Consider the following 21,394-nt stretch of genomic DNA (forward strand, 5'->3'; position numbering starts at 1 on the left):
TTAAATGAAGCGCACGGCTAGTACTATGAAGTGTACATAGACGCAGATTATGCTAGATCTGTGGTTGACAAAAGATCAACAATCGGGTTTTTTTTTTTTTTTTGATAGATAAACATAGAAAAATTTCATTAAAAGAGGGAAGCAAGAAGGCAACCCGAAGCATACAGGGAGTATACACGAGAAGCCCCAAAAACAAAAAGCACAAAGAAGCGTACACTCACCAACCCTCAATTAGAGCCCAACCAATCTACAAAGTTAATTAAGGAATGGGGCTCTCCATCTAAACAAGACTTAGTCCAAGAGAAAAGATTACAAACGAAGGAGATTTTCAACAATCGGGTATTGCACCTTTCTTGGTGAGAATTTGGTGACGTGGAGAAGTAAAAATCAAAGTTTGGTGGAGTGTGGTGGCTAGATCCAGTGCAGAAGCAAAATTTTGCGCAATGGCTTAGGAAGTTTGTGAGTTACTATGGTTGAAGATCATGTTGGAAGATTTGAAGATTAGATGGGATGGCCTAATGAAACTTTACTGCGACAACAAATCTGTAATCAGTATTGCATATAATCCAATACAACATGATCAAACGAATCACATAATTATAGATAAGCATTTTATTATGGAGACACTAGATAATGGATTGATTTGTACTTCTTATGTGTCTACTAACCACCAACTCACAGATGTACTCACCAAAGGTGTAAGCAATACAATGTTTCAAGCAAATGTATCCAAAAAGGGAATGGAAAACATCTATTCACCGACTTGAGGGTGAGTGTGGAAAAATATAATCTATACATAGGCTAGATTAGGGAGGTTATAGCTATATAATTTTGAAATTAGGGATCTCCAATGGAGAACAAAAGTGGACATAAAAATTGGTACTTCTGATCTCTCCATGTGTATCTCACTTCAAATATCACAATTAATGAACAAACTATCTCCAATGGAAATTTAATTGCTTATGGTTAATAGAAATATGGCAGTTGAATAAATTCAAATTGAAATTAAAAGATCAATTGATAAGAAAAGTACAAATCTTGCAGTTAATCACCAAAGGCCAACAATGACATTATGTCCACATTAAAAATAATAATAATAATAATAAATTAAAAAATAAAATAAAAAATCAACAAGACATAATAGGTGGAGGAAGGCCCATATTGTATACACTTACGTATGATGTAAACAAATAGTGCCAACAGTTGAGCAAAAGAAAAGAGAGAGAACAAAGAACAATCTCCCTTTCCTTAGATGGAACCTAACCAATCTACAAACCCTACTATAGTCATAGAGGGGTCATCTATATACACACTTACGTTGCATGGGTTCAGGTATGAGTGTCAGATGTGGGTATATATTTAGGTATCTAAGCCTTCATAACTCAAATTTTAGGATATAGGGACTTGGCTAAAAAGGATCCAAAAAAAGGCCTAGGTATAGGGATAAGTGAAGATACCCTTTTTAGAAGCCCTCATATTTTTCCCACTAGTCCCTTTTTTTTCCTCTTATCCCTAAATATTCTTACAAAAATTCACTTTTAAACGAACTCTTATTTTTTCTCTAATGTAATCATTGCTAAGAAAGCCAAAAGAATAAAAGGATATCACTAAAAAAAAAAAAAATCAAATAGCCAAACACAAAGTAGAATAAGAGTGTCCGACAAGGATCCATACCCATACCCATGTCATGTCATGTCATGGCATGTTGACGTGTATATTGGGTGAAACTAAAGGATCTAAGCATCATGGATAAACACTAGCTCTCCTATTATTGAGTTGCATATAAGGTGTTCCATATTTACATGAAAATATCTTGGATAAAATATCTATAATGATCATGGGGGACATTCTAGGCATAACTTCTAAAACAAGATTGATCAAGTCACCATGTCGGTAACAGAAGTCTTCTCAAATTAACATTCGTGTCAAAAACCATCGACTCAAATATAATTCAAATAATGCACAATACACGCTTCAAACTTCCAAATGGATGGAATGATTAAGGCACAAGTTCCCAGTAACCACCATGCATGCAAAGCAACAACTTTAACGTGCCATAATGGCACAACCTTTGAAATTATCAAAACAAGGGAACCAAAATTACCACCTTTTGAAAGTTTTGATATTATACAAATCATTCTCTAATCTCTTCATTTTCACACTTTTGCATTTTCAATTTCAGTCACCGACTTTCCCTCTCTAATTTTCTCCTTCCCCTTTGTTGTGCCAACAGAAACCCTCATACTACTTATTGTGCTAACAAAAGTTTTAACACCTTGAGTTAATGCAATAACATAAAGATAAAAAAATAAATCCACAACAAAAGTACACAAAATTTTAACTTAGTTTGACTAACTATACTTGCATTCATGGATGATAGAGAATTCATCACTATACCGCATAGGAATCATAGAGGAAAGAGAAAAAAGAACCTTCATATTTCCCATATATTCCTTTTGACAAAGGTATTGGAAATAATATTTCATATATGGTTAATTCCTTGTAATAAGAGATTTCCTTGTAGATTTAGGGAAGATAGTAGGAAGATTTCAATAAATATATAGATCATCAAGAAAAAAGGTTATGAGATATAAAACTAATATCAAATAGGTAGAGATGTGAGGAAGAGTAGAAGATGTATAGCGTAGTAGGGTTCATGATTTAGGGTGCAAATATTAGGAGCAAGGAAATCTATGATATTTCATGACTCAAGAGTTGTATCTATTTTTCTTTTTCCCCCATAATTTCTTCATGGTTAGTAGAATGGTTCTCTCTCTCATCCATGGATGAACATATGATTTTCTTGTTCCAATTTTTTCTTATAAAAAAAAAAATCTACTTCTACAAGTGATACTAGTGAAACATGGCCACACCAATTTCATATCTTCTAATGCAAATAATCCCATAAACTTTTTTTCTTTTATTTCCAGTTGTGGCCACCCCTCAAAATCTCAATACTATTGAAGAGATACTTAGATATATCTCTTCACAATAGACAACCATATTAGGATTTGCCTTCTTCCTCCTAATGAAAACCTAAATTTCAATTCCACTAAGAAGATAGTACTCCATTACTTCCACTTTCAAACTAGTTTTAGGGTTCCTTTCCACCTATTGATTAGGCGTTTCTTAGACTTATTTCACTTGCATATTTCCCCACTCCATCCCAATGCCTTTGGAGTTTTGATGGGATGTCTTGTCTGAAACCATCAAGATAGACTCAATTTAGGGCTGTCTAAGATCCTCTCCCTTAATTTTTTGAAAAAAGATAGAGAAAGAGAAAAATGGGTTTGTTAAGGTCTTAGGTGATCGAGAATTTGACGCCTTAGAAGACTTACTCTCTAGTCTTAGGAAATTTCATTGTTACATATGTAGATCACCAGATGATTATTCATGTATGGAGACTTAGGACCAAATTGTAAACATACTTTCCCTGTCAATTGACAAATTCAACAAATGATTTAGACCTACATTTCAAGCCTATCTTGAAAAACATATGTCAGAGGAAGTGAAGCTTACCAATAAATGTGCGAGGAACAACTCCAGGAAACTCCAAATGATCATACTGATATAGTAAATAAATTCCACTATCAAACAGTTATGTCTAAGCTTAAATATTTTCCAAGCAAATATGGTAAAAGAAACTAATTGAAAACAAAAATGAGTTGACTTACATTCTCTAAGTGATGCTGATGATAAAGAATATCGTGCATTGCCTTCATAAGCATAAAATTAACCAAGAAAAAAACAGAGACACAAAGACAATTAGCAATAGAATGGGTAGTAGAAGCAGAGACAGGCTAAAAAAGAAAGATAATGAATTCCAAAAGCTATAAATTTAAAGCACTATAGTCACCCTAAACTTGGTCCTTTCTGTGGTTTATTCAATAGTCTGCCATTTGGTTAAGGATAAAAATGGAGGAAAAGAAAAGAAAATGAAATGCTCACTCTTTTGGTTCCAGCTTTGGTTTCCCAGATATGAGAAACTCAACTAAACTAACAAATAGCTGAACTAGGCTCACCTGAGTGGTGGTTAGCTGGGATTGTAAAGAATGTAGGATTCAAAATTTTAAACTCAAAAGAACACAACCTCTGTTCGATTTTAGAAAAACCAAGGAAAAGAAAATAAAATAAAATATTGATTATATGTCTCTTACTTTCCAAAAACAAATGAAGAACACACATCAGGTGGAACCAACTAGTAATATAATGTAAGTTCCAACATAGAAAGCCTTTTTCTTTCTTAACAGTCAATTATTCATAAATTACATTCCTTTTCCAGGCACCCAAACAAAGAAAAATAAGGAAAATAAAATAAAATCGAAAGTTTGAATCTTAACAAGGCCAATCGCTTGTATCATTCTTATAAGTGGAGGATTACATTTTCCAGGGTCCCAAACAATGCAAAATGCAACGACCAAACTTGCCCATTTTATATTTCCCCCTCACGTTCCCAGCAACTGAACATAAAAATAAAAAAAAATAAAAAATAAAAATTCAAAAGTACCTGAACATTGAAGCTCTCTTCAACCTTGGTGTAGGGCGCCATGAATACATAAAACGCAGCAATTGACCCCAAAACCAAATCAAAACCTGCCAAACAAATTCAAAATTCAAAATTCAGTGTATATACACACACACACACACACAATTGTACAGAGAAAAAAAAAAAAAAAAAGAGAATCATTCACCATAATTCTGGAGAAATTTGGAAGACTGGGGAGCCATTTTTAGAGAGAGAAGGTAGATAGAGAAATAAGGTTTAAGAGACTTTTTTATGGGTTCGGTCTTGGGCCGGCAACGGGCTTGGGAACGAGACCAGTAAGCAAATCTCCAAAAAATTCCGGCTTCTCGTGTTTTTAAAAATATTTTTAAGTTAAAGAATAAAAAAAAATATTTTTTAAAAAATATAGTTAAATGGGTTTATATTTTTATTTTATTTTTAAAAATTGATAAAAATAATTTCTACTTAGTATTTAAAAATTATTCTTTATTTCATTTTATTTTTTAAAATTATTTTCAAAGAAAATCAATCGAACAATATTAAGAAATTTTAAAAATACTTTTTACTTTAAAAAATAAAAAACTATTTTAAAATCACACCATAAATAGACTATTCAATAAAATTATATATAAATTATTACAAAATTTAAAGATGTTTTACTTTTTATTATTAATATTAAAAATTATATCTTAGAAACAATACATATAAATATATTATTTATTAAAATAGTCCACGTGGTCACATGATATATCAAAAATGAAATAAAATCATATTATTTAACTTTATCCATATCTTAAAAATGAATACATTCTTTTCTTTATATTATTTTAATATTAAGCTTTTAAAAAATTTATTTTGTTAACCTAAATCATATGTACTATGAAAGATTACAAAACTCATGAAAAATAAGCCCCGTTTAGGGTTGGGTAGAATCTCCGTAAAATTAAAATATAACACATTAAAGTGGTATGTGTTTTTTATTTACTTAATTCTAAATAGAATTTAAAACTAAATAATTTTTTTATTAAGTATTACGAAGTAAAAAAAAAACTAATAAGTTCAGTGTATTTATGGTAGTTCACTTTTTAACATTTAGAAAAAGTTAATATTTTAGTTTTTCTATTTAATAAAAATTTTAAAAAATAAGTAATAACTTAAAAAAACAAAAAAAAAAAAAACTATCTAATGTCTAAAAGCAAATTACTTTTAACAAAAAATTAAAAAAACAAATATCTATATGCTTTGATCAAAATAGTGTAATGAGCTAACAACAACGTGAATAAATATTCTTGTCATAAAATAAATTGTTCTGCAAATTATTTAAAATATATGGACTAATATATGTGTAAATTAAATAAATAAATAAAATTAATACAAATTAAAATTCATAAATAAGGTTTATCAAGATCAGAGTTTGACTCTTCATATTTGGCTTGGAATTGAACACCACAACATTTGAGTTAGAATTGAGGGAGACATGGATGATTATTGGAATGATGGAATGTCATGGAGGGAGGCCCATTTTATAGAAGCAAATGTGCACCCAAGAAGACATTTTTCCATCGGAAAGGTCGCACCTGTCTTAAAGAGACATGTCTTATGGCCTTTTTCATCGGAAAGGTGTATGGGAACGACACAACCTTGTATGCCGATGGGCTTTTTAGTCAAGCTTGTAGGCATGTGGGCCACGGTTAGACCCAAGTTCACACCATCTAGTTGGGCCCATGTGTGTGAGAGTCAAGGTCTAAGCCCATGTTTCTTTAAACTTACCAAACACTTTGTAACGACCCCTTTTAGCTAGTAATGTATTGGGATGACAACGGGTAAGTTCCAAACGGTCACTCTCATCCCAATCTCGTCCCATTTATTTATATTTATTTTTATCTCTACCCAAAAAAAGGAGAAATAAATGAGGCGAGTGTAAGAAATTCTTCTACTCGTCTTGCCCGCCTTGTTTAATTTTATTTTTTTTCCAATTTTTTCAAAAGTTTTAATTTTAAAATTTATTAAAAATAAATATAATTTATAAATATATAAATATTTCTAATTTATTTTTATGATAAGTAATATTTTAAATTTTTGAAAAATGAAAAAAAAAATCAATCAAAATAATTTTTTATTTAACATTATATATAATTAAGGAGAGACAGAACAAAGTTATACCCAAATCTACCTCGAACTTGTCTTAGGTTTTAAAATATTTCTCAACCACACCTTAAAAATATTTATCTTTATCCCAAACCTATTATTTTAGGGGCAAGGTAAAGCAAAGTGAGGTGGGTACCTTGAAAAACTAGTCTTGTCGACACCTCTATACATATAGGACTACTTTCTATAAATATAAATTATTTTAAGATAGAATTCTCATTCCCTTGTAAATGGTTTTGAACATTTAAATACATTATGTTTGTCCACTTACAAAGATGAAATGTGGTCCCACCTTAAAATACTTGTGGGGCTCACTAAAATTTCAACCCAAATTTGTATTATCTAAAAAAGTATTTTTCCCTATATATTTATCAATCCTATTTCTATAAATCATGTTTCTATTAAGAACATTTTCAAGGGGAATCATTTAGCATTTGGATGTAAACAAAAAAGGCACTTTGATATCATGTTATTCAACAAAAAATGATTTTTGAAAGAATCACTCAATAAGTGATTGTCCACGAATCATTTCAAGTAAATTTTCTAGATCATTAATTAAAAGTTAAGATCCTAATACATCATTGAATGGGTACATATCAAAGACTGAGAAAGAAATGTCATGTATATATTTTTAGTCTTATATTTTGTACCCAAGCCCGATCTCATTACCTTGATCCTATTTTTATACCTTGGTCTCATTTTTTTATACTTGGATATTTTATTTATTTGTATTCTCATCTAACATCGTAGATTTTACATTACACTTCTTAATCGTATCTTCAGTAGATGTAGGATGGGTATCCTTAAATTTTCCTAAAAATTAATTTCAATAGTTTATCAAACACCCAATATTTTTTTTTTAAAAAAACATATTTGAATTTTCCCAATCACTTCCAAATGAGTTCTTGTTTTCATATAAAATACTAAAATGGGTGATATGAGATTACTATTTATAGCAAATGATGTCTATTTTAAGCTAGAGATATATGTAGGACAAAATTTTGAGGTTCTTAAACAATTTGAACACCATCATGAGACAAAGCAATGGAAGCAGGAAATATCAGTTAATAAAGGGTTGTAACATTTTGGAAGTGAAGTTAAACAATCTGTTTTAAGTGTATTTAATAATATAAATTTTAAGTCATTTAAGACTAAAACTCATCCAAAATCTGCTAAACTTGTTTAATAAAAGGGACTTGATTAACCACTAATGATAAAATATGATAAGTAAATTTTAAAATTTTATAACTTTTTTATTCAATATTTACCATTTTTTATAAATTAAAATTTTTATTATTAAATAATTTTATAAGAAATTGTTTTGTCTTTTAAATTAAAATTTTGTCATTAGTTCCTTTATGTGACAAAATTAAAATTCTGAAAAAAAAACCTATAAACCTATTTTAATTGATTTATGAAAATATATTAAATCAAACTCTATTTTTAGTTAATTTACATTGAAAGTGGATTTCTTTTAAAATAATTATTTAATATCATAAAATCAAAATTCTAAATAAATTATATTTAATTCATTTATATGAACTGATATTTCATTAAGGGGTTAATTAAAAAATTAAAAAGTTATTATTATATATTTTTAAATGATTTTAATAAAAACTGATGGTAAAATAAATTAGTTAATACATTATTTTTGTTTATTATGAATTATTTATGTTATATAAGATTTTTTCCTTCTTTGTTGGAATATATTAATTTATTATTATTTTTTATTATATAATATTTATAAAAACTATATTTAGTTATTGGAAAGTTTGAAGAAAAGAAATTAGAAAAAAAAAAACCTAGAAGAAAAGAGAATCGTGATTAAAACTTTTTTAGTCATTATCCATGAAAAATTTTGAAAGTTAAAATTAAATTACTAACAAAAGCACTTTCTAGAACCTTTTTTATTTATTCATTTTTAGAAAAATATTTAATTATTTTATATTACTTTCTTTCTTATTTTTCTATCTCATTTTCAATGTTATCTTAATACAAGAAAATTGATTTTTTTCTCAATGTTTTTTCCTTTTTGCTAGCATTTTCTCTAGAACCCAATAGACTTTAAAATATTTATACCATTTTGGAGGTAAATGATAATTAAAAAAAATAGTTGTTACATTACTATAAAATAAAAAATAACAATAAATTTTTTTATAGTTTTAATCATAGCATACAAATTATATTATTAAATAAAAATTTAAGTTGTTCACTTAAAAAATATTATGTACAATCCTTAAATTTTCAAAGAATATCATATGATAACTACATAGTTAAAATTATAAAAATAATCATTTTCTTATTTTATTATTTCTATTATCAAATGGTCAAATTAAATTTTGCACTTAAACCTAAAATAATATTAATTTTTTATTTATATTAATTAAGTATTTATAATTTCAATACTTAGAATTCAGGTCTTAATTTTTTAATTTTATCAAACACTTTAGAAATTTATTTTAGTTATGTTGTTGGTGTTTCTAATAGCAATAAATTGGTCATTTAAATATTTGATTGAGAATTTTATCTTTGGTAAGGCAAAAATAATAAAAAATGAAATGTAATTTTTTTTTTAATGAAATTTAAAAATTATTTTTAGAATAAAACATAGTAATTTAAGAGTATTTTATTTGCATTTTAAAATATATGAACAAATTAATAATTGAACATAGTTTAAAGATTCAAATATTAAAAAAATAAATTTCTCATATTTTTCTTAGCATGAAAAATGAAATAAAATCAAATATAATTTAAAACTTTACACACTTTTAAATTATTTAATTTTTATGTAGAAGATGAAAAATAAGTGAAATAAGGCTAAAGGTTATTTAACAATAATTTATTAACTTTAAAAATAATTTTTTATTACTTGTTATAATTTTTTTTCTTTTCTATTTTTTTTCCTTTAAATTTTATTTTAAATTTTCCAAAAACATAGAGTATAAGGGTTTGTTTGGTTGTTTTGGAAAATTGTTCTAGAAAACGTTTTTTGAGAATAGTTTTTAAGAACAGTTTTTTGTGTTTTTAGGGAAAAAAAAATTGTATTTGAAAACTGAATTATGAAAAACAATTTTTATTATAAAAAAAAAACAAAAAAGACATGTTTGGTTGAGTTAATAAAAATATTTGTTAGAATAAGTAAAACATAAAATGTGTTTGAAAGTTTTTTTTTCTAATTATTAAAGTGTTTTCTTCAATTAACTTGATATTATAAATATATAAATAATTTTTATATTCACACTTCATTTAAATTAAAAAAAAAAAATCAATTTTGAAACTTTTACACCAATTATAATTTTCTTAAACAAAAAAGACTTTGTGACCATATGTAACTATATTAATTTAAATAATATTTATATTTGTACATATGGTAAACTCCATATAGGCATAAATTTGGCATCTTAATTAATAAATTTGGTAGAGTGCAACTAGTCTTTATGGGTGGTAGTCTCTAGTTTTTTTTCCTAACCATTTCAATTTTACTCTCCAATTTCCATTAGGCTTTATTTATTTATTTTAAATTACAAACAAAAAAACACATGAGAATATTTTTGGGATTCAATTCTCTAGGAAATGGGAATACCAGCTTTATTCAACTCATGTATTGTAATATATGGTTAGTAGTCTTACAATCTGAATCATAGACATCTTTATCCAATGACACAAACAAGTTATTTCCCTGATTTTGTAATCAATCAGAACAAATATAGCCTAACCCGTCAATTGGAAAGTCCTATAACTATTTGCTCAATTAATACAACACTGACTGCAACATTTACAAATTTATTATCTAAAAGCATGCACCAAACAAAATAACAATTCAACCATGATTCGATTGTTCAAGAATTCATAGGGCACCCCATCAAAATCACCTTTAAATCTAATTTAAATTGTCATGTGACAAAGCTTTAGACTCAAAGAAGAAGTTGAAAAAGGAAAAGGCATTACAAAATATAAATTTACCAAATTAAAAATATATGAAAATTCATAAAAAAAAAACCAATAAATATTCAATAAACAAGAAAGTAGACATAGCATTTTAAAATGCATAAACTCAATCCAAAATTATCAAATAAACAACAAAATAAACAAAATAAGAAAATTTCTCATTTTTTTCTGAACTGAAACAGAGATCCAACAACATTCTCACGCCACCTTATCAGTGAAACAAAAATTTTCAATCTTGCAAATAGAAAGCATGGAAGAATACTTTGTTTCGTTCCCTTGAACAAAACAACACAAGAAAAATCCTACTCTTTATCAAATTCTTTTCCTTATTTTTCCCTAGTTTTCTTAGCATCCAAATGGGAAAAATCAGAAATCAGAAAACAAAAAACGCTTGATAGAATAAAAATGCTTAAATCCCATTCAAATAACATAAATGAGAAATGATTCCCACAATCCCATTCCAAAATAATAATAATAATAATAATAATAAATAGATTTCAAAATAAAATAAAGGTTTTGATAAGCAAAAAAAAAGGTTTTCGCTCTAGTTCATTCTGGATAAGAAACCACATGTAGGGAAATGTGAGAACGGGGGGAGGGGAGAAAACATAGAGAATAACTGTTGCCTTTTTTTTGTTTTGTTCTCAAAATAGTAAAAAAAAAAAAGGAAAACAACATTTCTTTTTTGTTATCTAAAAATAACCATTTTGAGAACACGAGAAACAATAAAAACAAAAACTACTCCATTTATTAAACATGTTTTTAGTATATTTTTTTTTTCAAGAACATAAAACAGTAACCAAACATGCCCTAAATTTCTCAACATTTTGTTATTTTTTTCGGAACCAAAAGTAACTTCTTACTTTGACTTAAATTGTATCAGTTGTACTTCATAGTCTAACCAATTTAAACCCATAATCACCATAAAATAATAATCAAAAGAACCAAAAATTTCATTTATATTATGATTTACGAGATAATTAAAAATTGAATGAGATTAAACATCACTATTTCTAATTTCCTTTAATTTTATAAATCTTAGTTTTTTGGTAGGAAAAAAAATGAATGAAAAACTACAACAACTAGTCCAAAAGCTTGAAGAGTTTGAGTTTGATTCAAGGTATATGTGGTTGTTCGATATTATGATTAAAAAAAACCCTCTTTCAATGTAGTGACTAAATTTGTTATAAACCTCACATATTATGGTGCACCACAAACATATGCACATAAAACTACTTGCATTGCATATGATTTATATGAATATAATATTTATAAATATATAGATTTTTTAAAATTGTATATTGTTTTTACACATGACATTTTATATTTTTAGAGAATTAGATATTGAATTTTACCAAGTCAACTTGATAGAGATAACTTGGTAGGTGGGTGAAAATAAAATGTTTTTCTTAAAGTATCTCACTTCACTTGGTTAATTATCTGTATAAGAAAAAATCTATTGAGAAAAGCTTTGAAAAAGGAAAAACTCATCTATCTTTTAGTTATACTTTTAATTTTTTTTTTTATTTCTATTGTCTTTATTCATACTATAGAGTGAAAGAGAAATGAGTAAAAATCTTGAAGAGAAAACTAATTGAAGAGTTTGAAGAGAAAAGTGTTTAAAAACTTTGACAACAAATGATTACTTCATAACCTATCATTGGTATTCGAGTAAGATTTCTTTTTATGTTGCTATGCTTGTTGTAAAAGATTGTTTGGTTTGACTTGTATGACATCATCAACTATTAATCTTAGATTTGCACAATTAAGTCAATTTTTTCAAATTATTAGATTGAACATTAGCTAATTAAATATGACCTCTAAAACTATTAGTTATAAACTTAGCAAAACTGAAAAACTTATTAGTATAACTTTTCAATTTGAAAAAAAAAAAAAAAGAATTAAGAACGTTCTATGTCAAAATAAAGTTGAATACATAATTGATTCACCTTTATCACCACTCAAGGAAAGTGTTTTAGTTTCTATTAGAAGAAATTATGAAATTTTTTATGATAATAATGCAAAGAAAATCATGTCTAATGAAAAGGAACCCATATGGAACTTGATATAGATCGAGAGATTCGTTTAAAGATCAATATAAATTGTTTGATGTTGTTTCTATAGCTTATAGAACTGCTTCTAAATCATATGTTCAATTACTTTTAGAAAGTTATAATGTAGCTAAATGAAAGAGTTTAATTCTTTAGTTAATTAATTTAATAATTGTGATAGCTAAGGACTTGTTGCACATGGTAATCTTATTCTTGATAAGTTGTAATTGTCTATCATTATGCGTAGTCTTCTTGATTCATGGAACATGTTGTAGTTACTTTAAACATTAACAGTAATTCTACCTTTATGAAAAACCTTCTCACAATTTTATGAATATAGGCACAAAGAAGGGAAAAGAAAGGAAAATGGTGAATCACTTTTAATGTTTAGACCAACTCCATCACAAGAACTTTTAGCAATACTTCTACCTCTATGAAAAACCTTCTCATCATCTAATCTTAAACAAAATCCAAAGCCTAATAAGAAAGACTTTAAGAGGGAAGAAGTCATTTTAACAAGTTTAATAATATAAAAATTCTAAAACCTTTAAAGGTAATTGCTAAAATTATGGAAAATTTAAATTTAATTTCCCAAAGAAGAAAAATGATGATAATAATGGAAAAAGAGTTCATGACCTAGTTTGTATGATATATTAGTCTTCATTTGTTATGGTGACACTAATATTTGGTGGATTGGTTTTAGAAAGAAAAAAAAAAGAGTTTTTTTAACTCAAAGATGTGAATATGGGCAATCATAGTGTGTTTATATGGGAAGCAATACGTTTTGTGATTGGATTTACATTTTTTATGTGTGATGGTAAGACTTATTTTTATTGTGAAAAACTAATTTTTGAAAAATTAAATTTGTCACTTATTTTTGTTTACTTTTAAAAGGGAAACAAAATAAGAAATAAAACTTATCCAATCAATATTTGAAAAATCAAGCATATTTAATGGCTTCAGTGAGAGAACCCCTTGAACCAATCTCTTATACTACCATTGAATAAGGGACATACTATTGAAATTATAATGTAAGATCGAGAGATAGTAGTATCTTGAATAAAGAATGCATAACTTGTAATAGACTTTTGTTTATCTTTGTAACTAGCCCAATGTGCAACCTTGTATTTTTTCAATTTCAACTCTCTACCTTGATAACAAAGGATGAGATCTAAATTCCCTTGAAGCAATTATAAAAATTATCTTAACTACTCACTAATGGACAAACCTAGGGTTGTTCTAGTAATGACAAACCAATCTGGATATAAAACATATATTAGATCAAGTTCACAACATAACATATATTAAAATTCCAATTGCACTCATATAAGAAATTATTGTCATATCTTTCTTTTCTTCATCATTCTCATGACACTTATCAAAGGTGTAACACTATTGATTAATTAGAGTGTCTATTAGCTCATAATTCTAAGTCCAAAGTCATTTTAGAATTTTTATAATATAAGTCTTTCAAGGCAAACTATGAAGCATTTTAGAGTAACCCTTTAAGATCTTAACTATGAATATAAAATTTGCTTACCCCATGTCCTTGATATTAGTGAAAGACAATCACTCTTCAATGCTAAAAATCATCTCCATATTATTCTCAACTAATACAATGTCATCCATATATAAAGAAAAAACATGGAAATATTCTTTCAATGACAAAACAATAGGTGATGGTCCTTTAATTTCCAACATCTCAAGGCATAGGAAACAATATGTTGATAAAATTAAAGTATCCTTGTGTAAATAATTGGTCTAGGCAATAAATGGAATTCTTAAAGGAATTAACTTTGTTCTTAATTATCCTTTAGACGAAAAACTAAGGGTCTGTTTCGTTGCTGTTTTAAAGAACTGTTTTATGTTCTTAAAAACAAAAAACACTGTAAACGTGTTTGGGAAAAATGGTGATTTTTGTTTTTGGTGTTTTCCGTGTTCTTGAAAGACAGAGTCTTTTCAAAGAACAAAAAAAAGTTGTTTTGGTTGTTTTCTTCACTATTCAAGGAAAAGTTGTTCTTCGTGTTTTTTTTTTGTGTTTCCTTACATGTGGTTTCTCCTTCAGCAGCAAGAAATGAATGATGAAAGGATGAAAATGGCACCATGTTGGCTAACTATGGTGGTCTTGGCATGAGTGAATGGTTGTGGGTGTGAAAGGCGTCGACGACTGTGCAATGCTTTAAAGGGCAAGGCCACAGGTAGAGATGCCGTGAGCGACGGTGTGTGGTACAACGAGTCCAATTATGAGATTCTCAAATCCTAATTTTAAACCATCAATCTTGTCCGCCATGAAGATTAAAAAAGAAGAAGAAGAAGAACTATTCTCGTTTAACCCAACTGTTACCTCCTTCAAAGTCTATTAAAATGAGAAATCAGAGGATGAAGGCTCCCTTACCTCACTACAATTGACGAACTGTAGGAGCTTCAATGCTAGTGGATGGTGACTCATCGTCGCCGATGTCGGGATTGAACAAGAATCATTCTCCAACTCCGGTGACCCTCGACTATGATCGAGATTTGGGGGAGAGCTTTGGGTTTGGGGATTTGCTGGTGGTTATTGGGATAGGGAGAACCATATTTGGTAAACTTGTAATTTTATACTTTATAATGCAACATCAAATTTAATATTTGGTAAAGTTATATTTGGTAATTTATATGTAGCATCGGATTTAATATTTGGTAAAGTAATATTTAGTAATTGATAATTTATACATTATAAAAAAAACTTTTAAATTTTATAATTTATATGCAACATCAAATTTAATATTTGGTAATTTATATGCAATATCATATTTAATAAATAATAACATGGTTTGTATAAGATACATTTAAACGATGATCAACTTTGACATGTATTTATATGGTAAATAGATTATATTTACATTTGAATCATTTTTAATTTATTATATCATGTAATTATTTTTATCTTATAATATTTTAAATTGCATTAGAAAATCAATAATTATTTTTAAATGGTATAAAAATTATATTTATATTTGAATTATTTTTTATTTAATTAATTTTTTTACCTTATTTATCTATATCATGTTCCATGTTCATATTTATCTACTAAAAGTTAACAAAAATTATAATTGGTGTAGATAAATTTGAGAATAAATTTTTAAATTTTAATAAAATGTGAATTTAAAAATTATTTATATGCTTACGATATCAAGTTAATTGAAGAAAAAGAAAACCTTTAAATATATTTTTTATTTGACTTGTTCTAAAAAAAAAAAATTTATTAACTCAACCAAACATGTTTTTTTTTTTTTTTAAGAACAAAAACTGTTTTCCAGAATCCAGTTCCCAAACATAATTTTATTTTTGAAAACACCAGAAACTGTTCTTAAAAACTATTATAAAAAACTGTTTTCCAGAATAGTTTTCAAAAACAGCAACCAAACAATAAATCTTCTCATTTACTTTTTCATTAGGAATTATAGTTTTTCAGATTGTTTTTTTTTTTTTTTTAAAGTTCCAAATTTAAATGCATGTTACAGTAAGGCAAATATAGGCAAATCTCACAATTGAATAGAAAATGTTATCATGATAGATGTCTTCTCTATGGATATAACCTTTTTCCAAAAGGAAAACCTTGTATTTTCAATAATTTATATGGTTTGCATTTAATATTCAATATTCATTTGCTTCTAATGGTCTTACTCCTAGGTATAAAACCAATAAACTTTAAGGGTAATGCTAAGTTTGTTATAATGTTTGATAATATTTGTGTGGGTTACATATCCATGATCATGGTATTAATTTATGAATAGTCTAAATATTTGATGTGATATGTTTTTCATCTTTGAATGGCTTAAATGTTATTGGTTTTTGCTTTAAGGGTCGGGTTAATGATAATAAAAAGTGTTAATTTTCCAAGTAAAAGAACTTTCAATCATAGTCCCTAGGAAAACTAGGATTGACTCCATAGGGACTTGGTGATTTTAGTGGTAGAGGCAAGAAATAGGTGATTGGAATGGTGCTTATGTGAAAAGGGCTCTGTCATTTTTATTAGAGAAGTGGGTGGAGTTCAAAATCAAGTTTAATAAAATCCATAGCAATAATAATAATAATAATACCAAGAGCAAGGTTCCACAAAGGTAACTATCTTAACTCAGTCATCTTTCTTAACCAGTTGCATTGGAACTAAGGTTGAGAAAGAGACAAAGTGAGGAACCAATGCTTTTGACTTTAGGTTCATACCCTAACTTTGCACCAAAATGGATTTTGCTTTGCTTCAATTAAGGTCACTTCAATCTTGCTCAAACTTACTTCTAAGGTTATTTGACTTTTGGCCTTTACAACCTTTCAGTAAGTGTTTGTTATAGCATCAACCTACTTATACTTTGCACATAGTGAAACCAATGGAGAATAGAATAGACGTCTAGATTGATCTCAACTTCGCCCACCCCTTGGTGCTAAGAAAATTAGTTACTCATAATCAAAACCTAAAAATTGGTATTTCATTTAACAATAGTAAAATGATTTTCAATACACTAATAAAATGTAATGAAATTTTTCAACAATAGAAATAGAAAATACTTTAGGAAAACCAAGCTTGAAAATCCTTGAATTGAATTTAAATGAATCACTAACTTAATGTTTATTAAAGAAAACCATAGAAGAAAAGGAAAGAAGATAAAGTAGATGCTTAAAATAATTCCCAAAGTGATAAAATATATAAATGATGATCCAAAGCATGATATAGTCTATGAACAATCCTCCAATTCATCTATTTATATCTCCCCTTATTACTCTTGCCTTGAATCTCAAGTTGCTTTAATAGAATTTGATAGTGATTGAGAAATTACAACAATGATCCTAAGTTGACAAGGTTTTCAATTCTTTCCATATTATAGTTGTTAGGGATGTCTAGGTGTGAGGACTTTAGTGTCATGCACCCAAGATAGGCACTTCACTTGAGGACTAGAGACTTCACTCATGCAAAGTCACAATCTTAATGTTCATGCTCAACTTCACTTAAGGATGGAGAAGTTCACTTGTGTGAAGTCGTGAGTAAACTTGCTTGTAAATTAAAGTCTTTACAAAGAGTTGCATGTGCACATTTTCATTTTGCTTAAGCGATGTTATGGCTAACATGATAATATCGGAAAGCTTCATCAATGGGTATTGCATTCTTAATGCTTAACAATTCAGATAAGAACTTTAGACTAACTACCAAAAGTAATTAGGAGATGATGATGGGGAATGGAAGACCCAATCACACTTGGGTATCAAAAGGATAGGTATCCATCACATCCAAGGTCAAATGGGTTATGTTAGTCTCACATCCAATGTAAAGAAACATGAACGAAGTGGCATAACTAAGCATCTAATCTAATTTTGGAAGGATGTTGAATAAAATGTATAATTCATGCAGATATATGGAGAACCCTTGTTGTCTTAATGAAGACAATCACTAATACATAGAAAGGTCTTTACTCTTATATGGTGTTTAAACAATTGACTTAGACTTTAATGGTAATAAAGTTAATTAGGACATTGAAAACAAATATTGGAGCTCATATTGGATAAGACCTTAGCTGAATGGAATTACAATTGCAAGTAGAAGCAACTATGAACCTTGACTCATACATAGACACTCCAAACTCTATTGGAGCTCATATTGAAAACAAATATTGGAGCTCATATTGGATAAGACCTTAGCTGAATGGAATTACAATTGCAATTAGAAGCAACTATGAACCTTGACTCATACATAGACACTCCAAACTCTATTTTCAACAAGTAGTTATAGATGTTCACATGAAACATTTAGGTATAATGCGGGTTCACAACCTCTTGAATAGTAGCTAAGTTGCTTAGCTAGAGATGATATGTGATTGATCAAGAACTTTAAGTTGATAAAAGCAATAGTTTGTAGCTTTATTTTTCATAATGGATTTTGGTTTTTGTATTGTTACATTAGGTAATGATCTTTGTTCTCTAAAAGATTTTTCGCATATATGCTTGTATTGTGTATTTGTGACTTCTTATAAATTACAAAATTCGTGCCTATGTATTCTGATTGTTGTTGTTCCAACTTCTTAGGTTGTCACAATCGACCATATTTATTAACATTAGAATCTTCAATTAATATCATCCTAGATAAATTAGAGAAAATTGGTTTAAGTATAGTAGTTGGTTGGTTAAATTGAATTAAAACATTCATGTGGGTTGGGTCATTGTTGATGGAGGCTAGTGGTAATATATATTCTCAATCGAGGCATATGATATTTCATGGGATTAAGACAATATATTTCTTTGGGTGATATAAAGGACATGTGATCATGAAATTTATGGTCACAATAATTCCTTAAGTGGAATTTGACATATAGTCTTTATGAGTTAGAGTATGTCAACTGATCACATAATAGGAAGATTTATAACTCAAGAATTGGAGAAATAATCTTGACGAGTTGATAACACTACCCAATAATATTACAAATACCAGTTTGTGAGGAGTTTGCATGAACCCGAGCTTTGTCTCATTGTAATCTCATATGATACTGGAGTGCAATTGACTTTCTTTAATAAAGTATTGAGTTAACTTTAAAATTAAATTATGAGGGAGCCAATATTTTCTTATAGGTCCTAATGATCGCCACTCGAGCTTCTAGTTCATCTCAAGAAGTTTTGTTTGAGGGATTTGGTTTCTAGTTCATAAGGGTGTTTTAGTAAAAATGCAAAGTTGTATTAGATCTTATGAGAGGTCTCTTTGGATTGATAGATTGGCCTAATTAATTAATTGAAGCCTATTATGAATAATTAATTAATTAGGACCCAAGTGAACTCAATTAAGTGACCCAATCCCAATTTAGGCTAAAGTCACTTCAACTTATAGGAAACCCCTTATAAAACCCTCTTAAGGGTTTAGTCAAGTTTTTGGCCCTATGTCCATTGTTTTCCAAAAAAAAAGATAGCAACCCTTAGCCACCCTCAGGCAAGTAAGAAAAGCTTACCCTTCTCTTTTGTTAGGATCCATAAAGGGAAGGATTGGATGAAAGATCCTTGGGTAGACAAGTTTTATAACAACTATCATAGTTTCAACATTTTCATTGGATGTGATTCAATTTAGGAATATCTAGATTTTAGATATGATTTTCTAACTCTAGATCTAGTCTTTATTAAGGTTTTTATTATCATTTTATTCCACTACATTAGATTTAGATAGCCTAAGGATAAAGAGCATGCACCTTATGAGATCCAAAGCTAGGGAACACAATATGAAGTTTCCAGCAAAGAGTCCATGCAATATAGAGTTTAGTGAATTATGATAACCAATATAGTTAGTCCTATCCAATGTGTAACCATGCACACTAGGGCACTAACTATGAGAACTTTATCTTGATGGCCAAAACAAGTCATCCCTCAATTAGAAGGTTTTTGTCAGATTGACCAAATCCATGAACTGATTGTAAACTACTTATCACCTTGCAAGTAATTCATGACTAATATTTTTGGCAACTCCTAATGCACCTAAGTCATGTACAATGTAAGTGATATGGGCATGAATACTTAGATAACCAATTAATACATAATAAAGGAAAGAAACATAAACAAATATATTTTTTAATGAATCTAAAATCCGTTACATCATGTCATGCTTTCTAGGGCTCTATTCATCATGAGCGACTTATTTATCACAATAAGAACAAGCAATTTGAGTTGGACCTTGCTATGTTTTGTGAATTTCTTCTTTCTCCTTTACCTAAGGTGCAGTTAGAGGATGTCCATATATGGTGTGACTAACATGCCAAGGCTTGTGAACTAGAAATTCAAAATCCCTCAAACAAAACATGCCACATGAATTAGGAGCTTGAGCGAAGACTACTGAGACCCATAGGAAAAATACTAACTTCTTTAAAATCAAATTCTAAGGTTGACTCAATACTCCACTAAAGAGAATTAGATGTACTTCAATATCCTATGATATTAAATTGAGATACAAATTAATCAATTAATTTATCAAGTATATGACCTTCTATTCATTGTATAAAGGTTTCTCATGAATAGTCCATAATCTAATAGCGTAGTAGCTATCAATCTCTCAAGATTACCTCTCAATTCTTAAATCTCATATTCACTTATATTATGATCGATTGACATACTATTATCCACAAAGGACATATGTCAAATTCCACTAAAGCATTATTATGGCCGTAAGTTTCATGATCATAAATCTTTAAAATCACTTAAGGGGATATAATGTTTCAAATATATGAGATATCATGATGCTTTTAATTGAGAATATCTATTGTCAAATACCAAAACCACGAGTAACCCAATCCATAGGGAATATACGATCAATCTAGGATCTCACCTATAGGTTAAAGTTAATAATAACCTCAACAATAACGAAATATTTTCTCAAGATTAAGAACCCATGCAGTATAGTAGTTGGAGATTTCATGACAACTTGATAGTCATTTAACCATAACTCCCTGTAGGTCCTATTCAATGTATAATAATACATACTACAACAATCACCATAAGAAACTCATCTAGATGACCAAGATAAGTCATCTCACCAATTAAAAGATAGTGCACTATAACTTTTAATGAGTCATCTAAGTCTATAAACTAGTCATAAATAAACTTGTAAGAAACCTATTACTTGAATTTTTTATATAACTCCTAATGCACTCGAGTTATGTATAATATAAGTGATTAGGTATGAATGCTTAAATATACCATAATAATGCAAATATGATATAAAAAAAATGATATTATATTTAAT

At 28.3% G+C, this 21,394-nt stretch overlaps 1 protein-coding gene across 2 annotated transcripts in view; it reads right to left on the reverse strand.

Annotated features, from left to right (window-relative positions):
- Window positions 1-4,739, reverse strand: part of LOC117932336 (dol-P-Man:Man(7)GlcNAc(2)-PP-Dol alpha-1,6-mannosyltransferase) — a 53,733-nt gene extending 48,994 nt beyond the window's left edge. Inside the window, exons 1-4 of one of the 2 annotated variants that reach the window (XM_034853548.1) lie at window positions 4,692-4,739; window positions 4,508-4,593; window positions 3,675-3,716; window positions 3,520-3,565 (exon numbers count right to left, since the gene is read on the reverse strand). In XM_034853548.1, coding sequence (XP_034709439.1) covers window positions 3,520-3,565; window positions 3,675-3,716; window positions 4,508-4,593; window positions 4,692-4,728 — 211 coding nt within the window. In that variant the 5' untranslated portion in view covers window positions 4,729-4,739. Of the gene's footprint in view, window positions 1-3,519; window positions 3,566-3,674; window positions 3,717-4,507; window positions 4,594-4,691 lie in introns of those variants that run through there. The other variant, XM_034853549.1, reaches the window with a different exon arrangement.
- Between the last annotated feature and the right edge of the window lie 16,655 nt (window positions 4,740-21,394).

The sequence above is a fragment of the Vitis riparia genome, chromosome 15 (assembly GCF_004353265.1).
Source record: "Vitis riparia cultivar Riparia Gloire de Montpellier isolate 1030 chromosome 15, EGFV_Vit.rip_1.0, whole genome shotgun sequence".
NCBI lineage: Eukaryota > Viridiplantae > Streptophyta > Magnoliopsida > Vitales > Vitaceae > Vitis > Vitis riparia.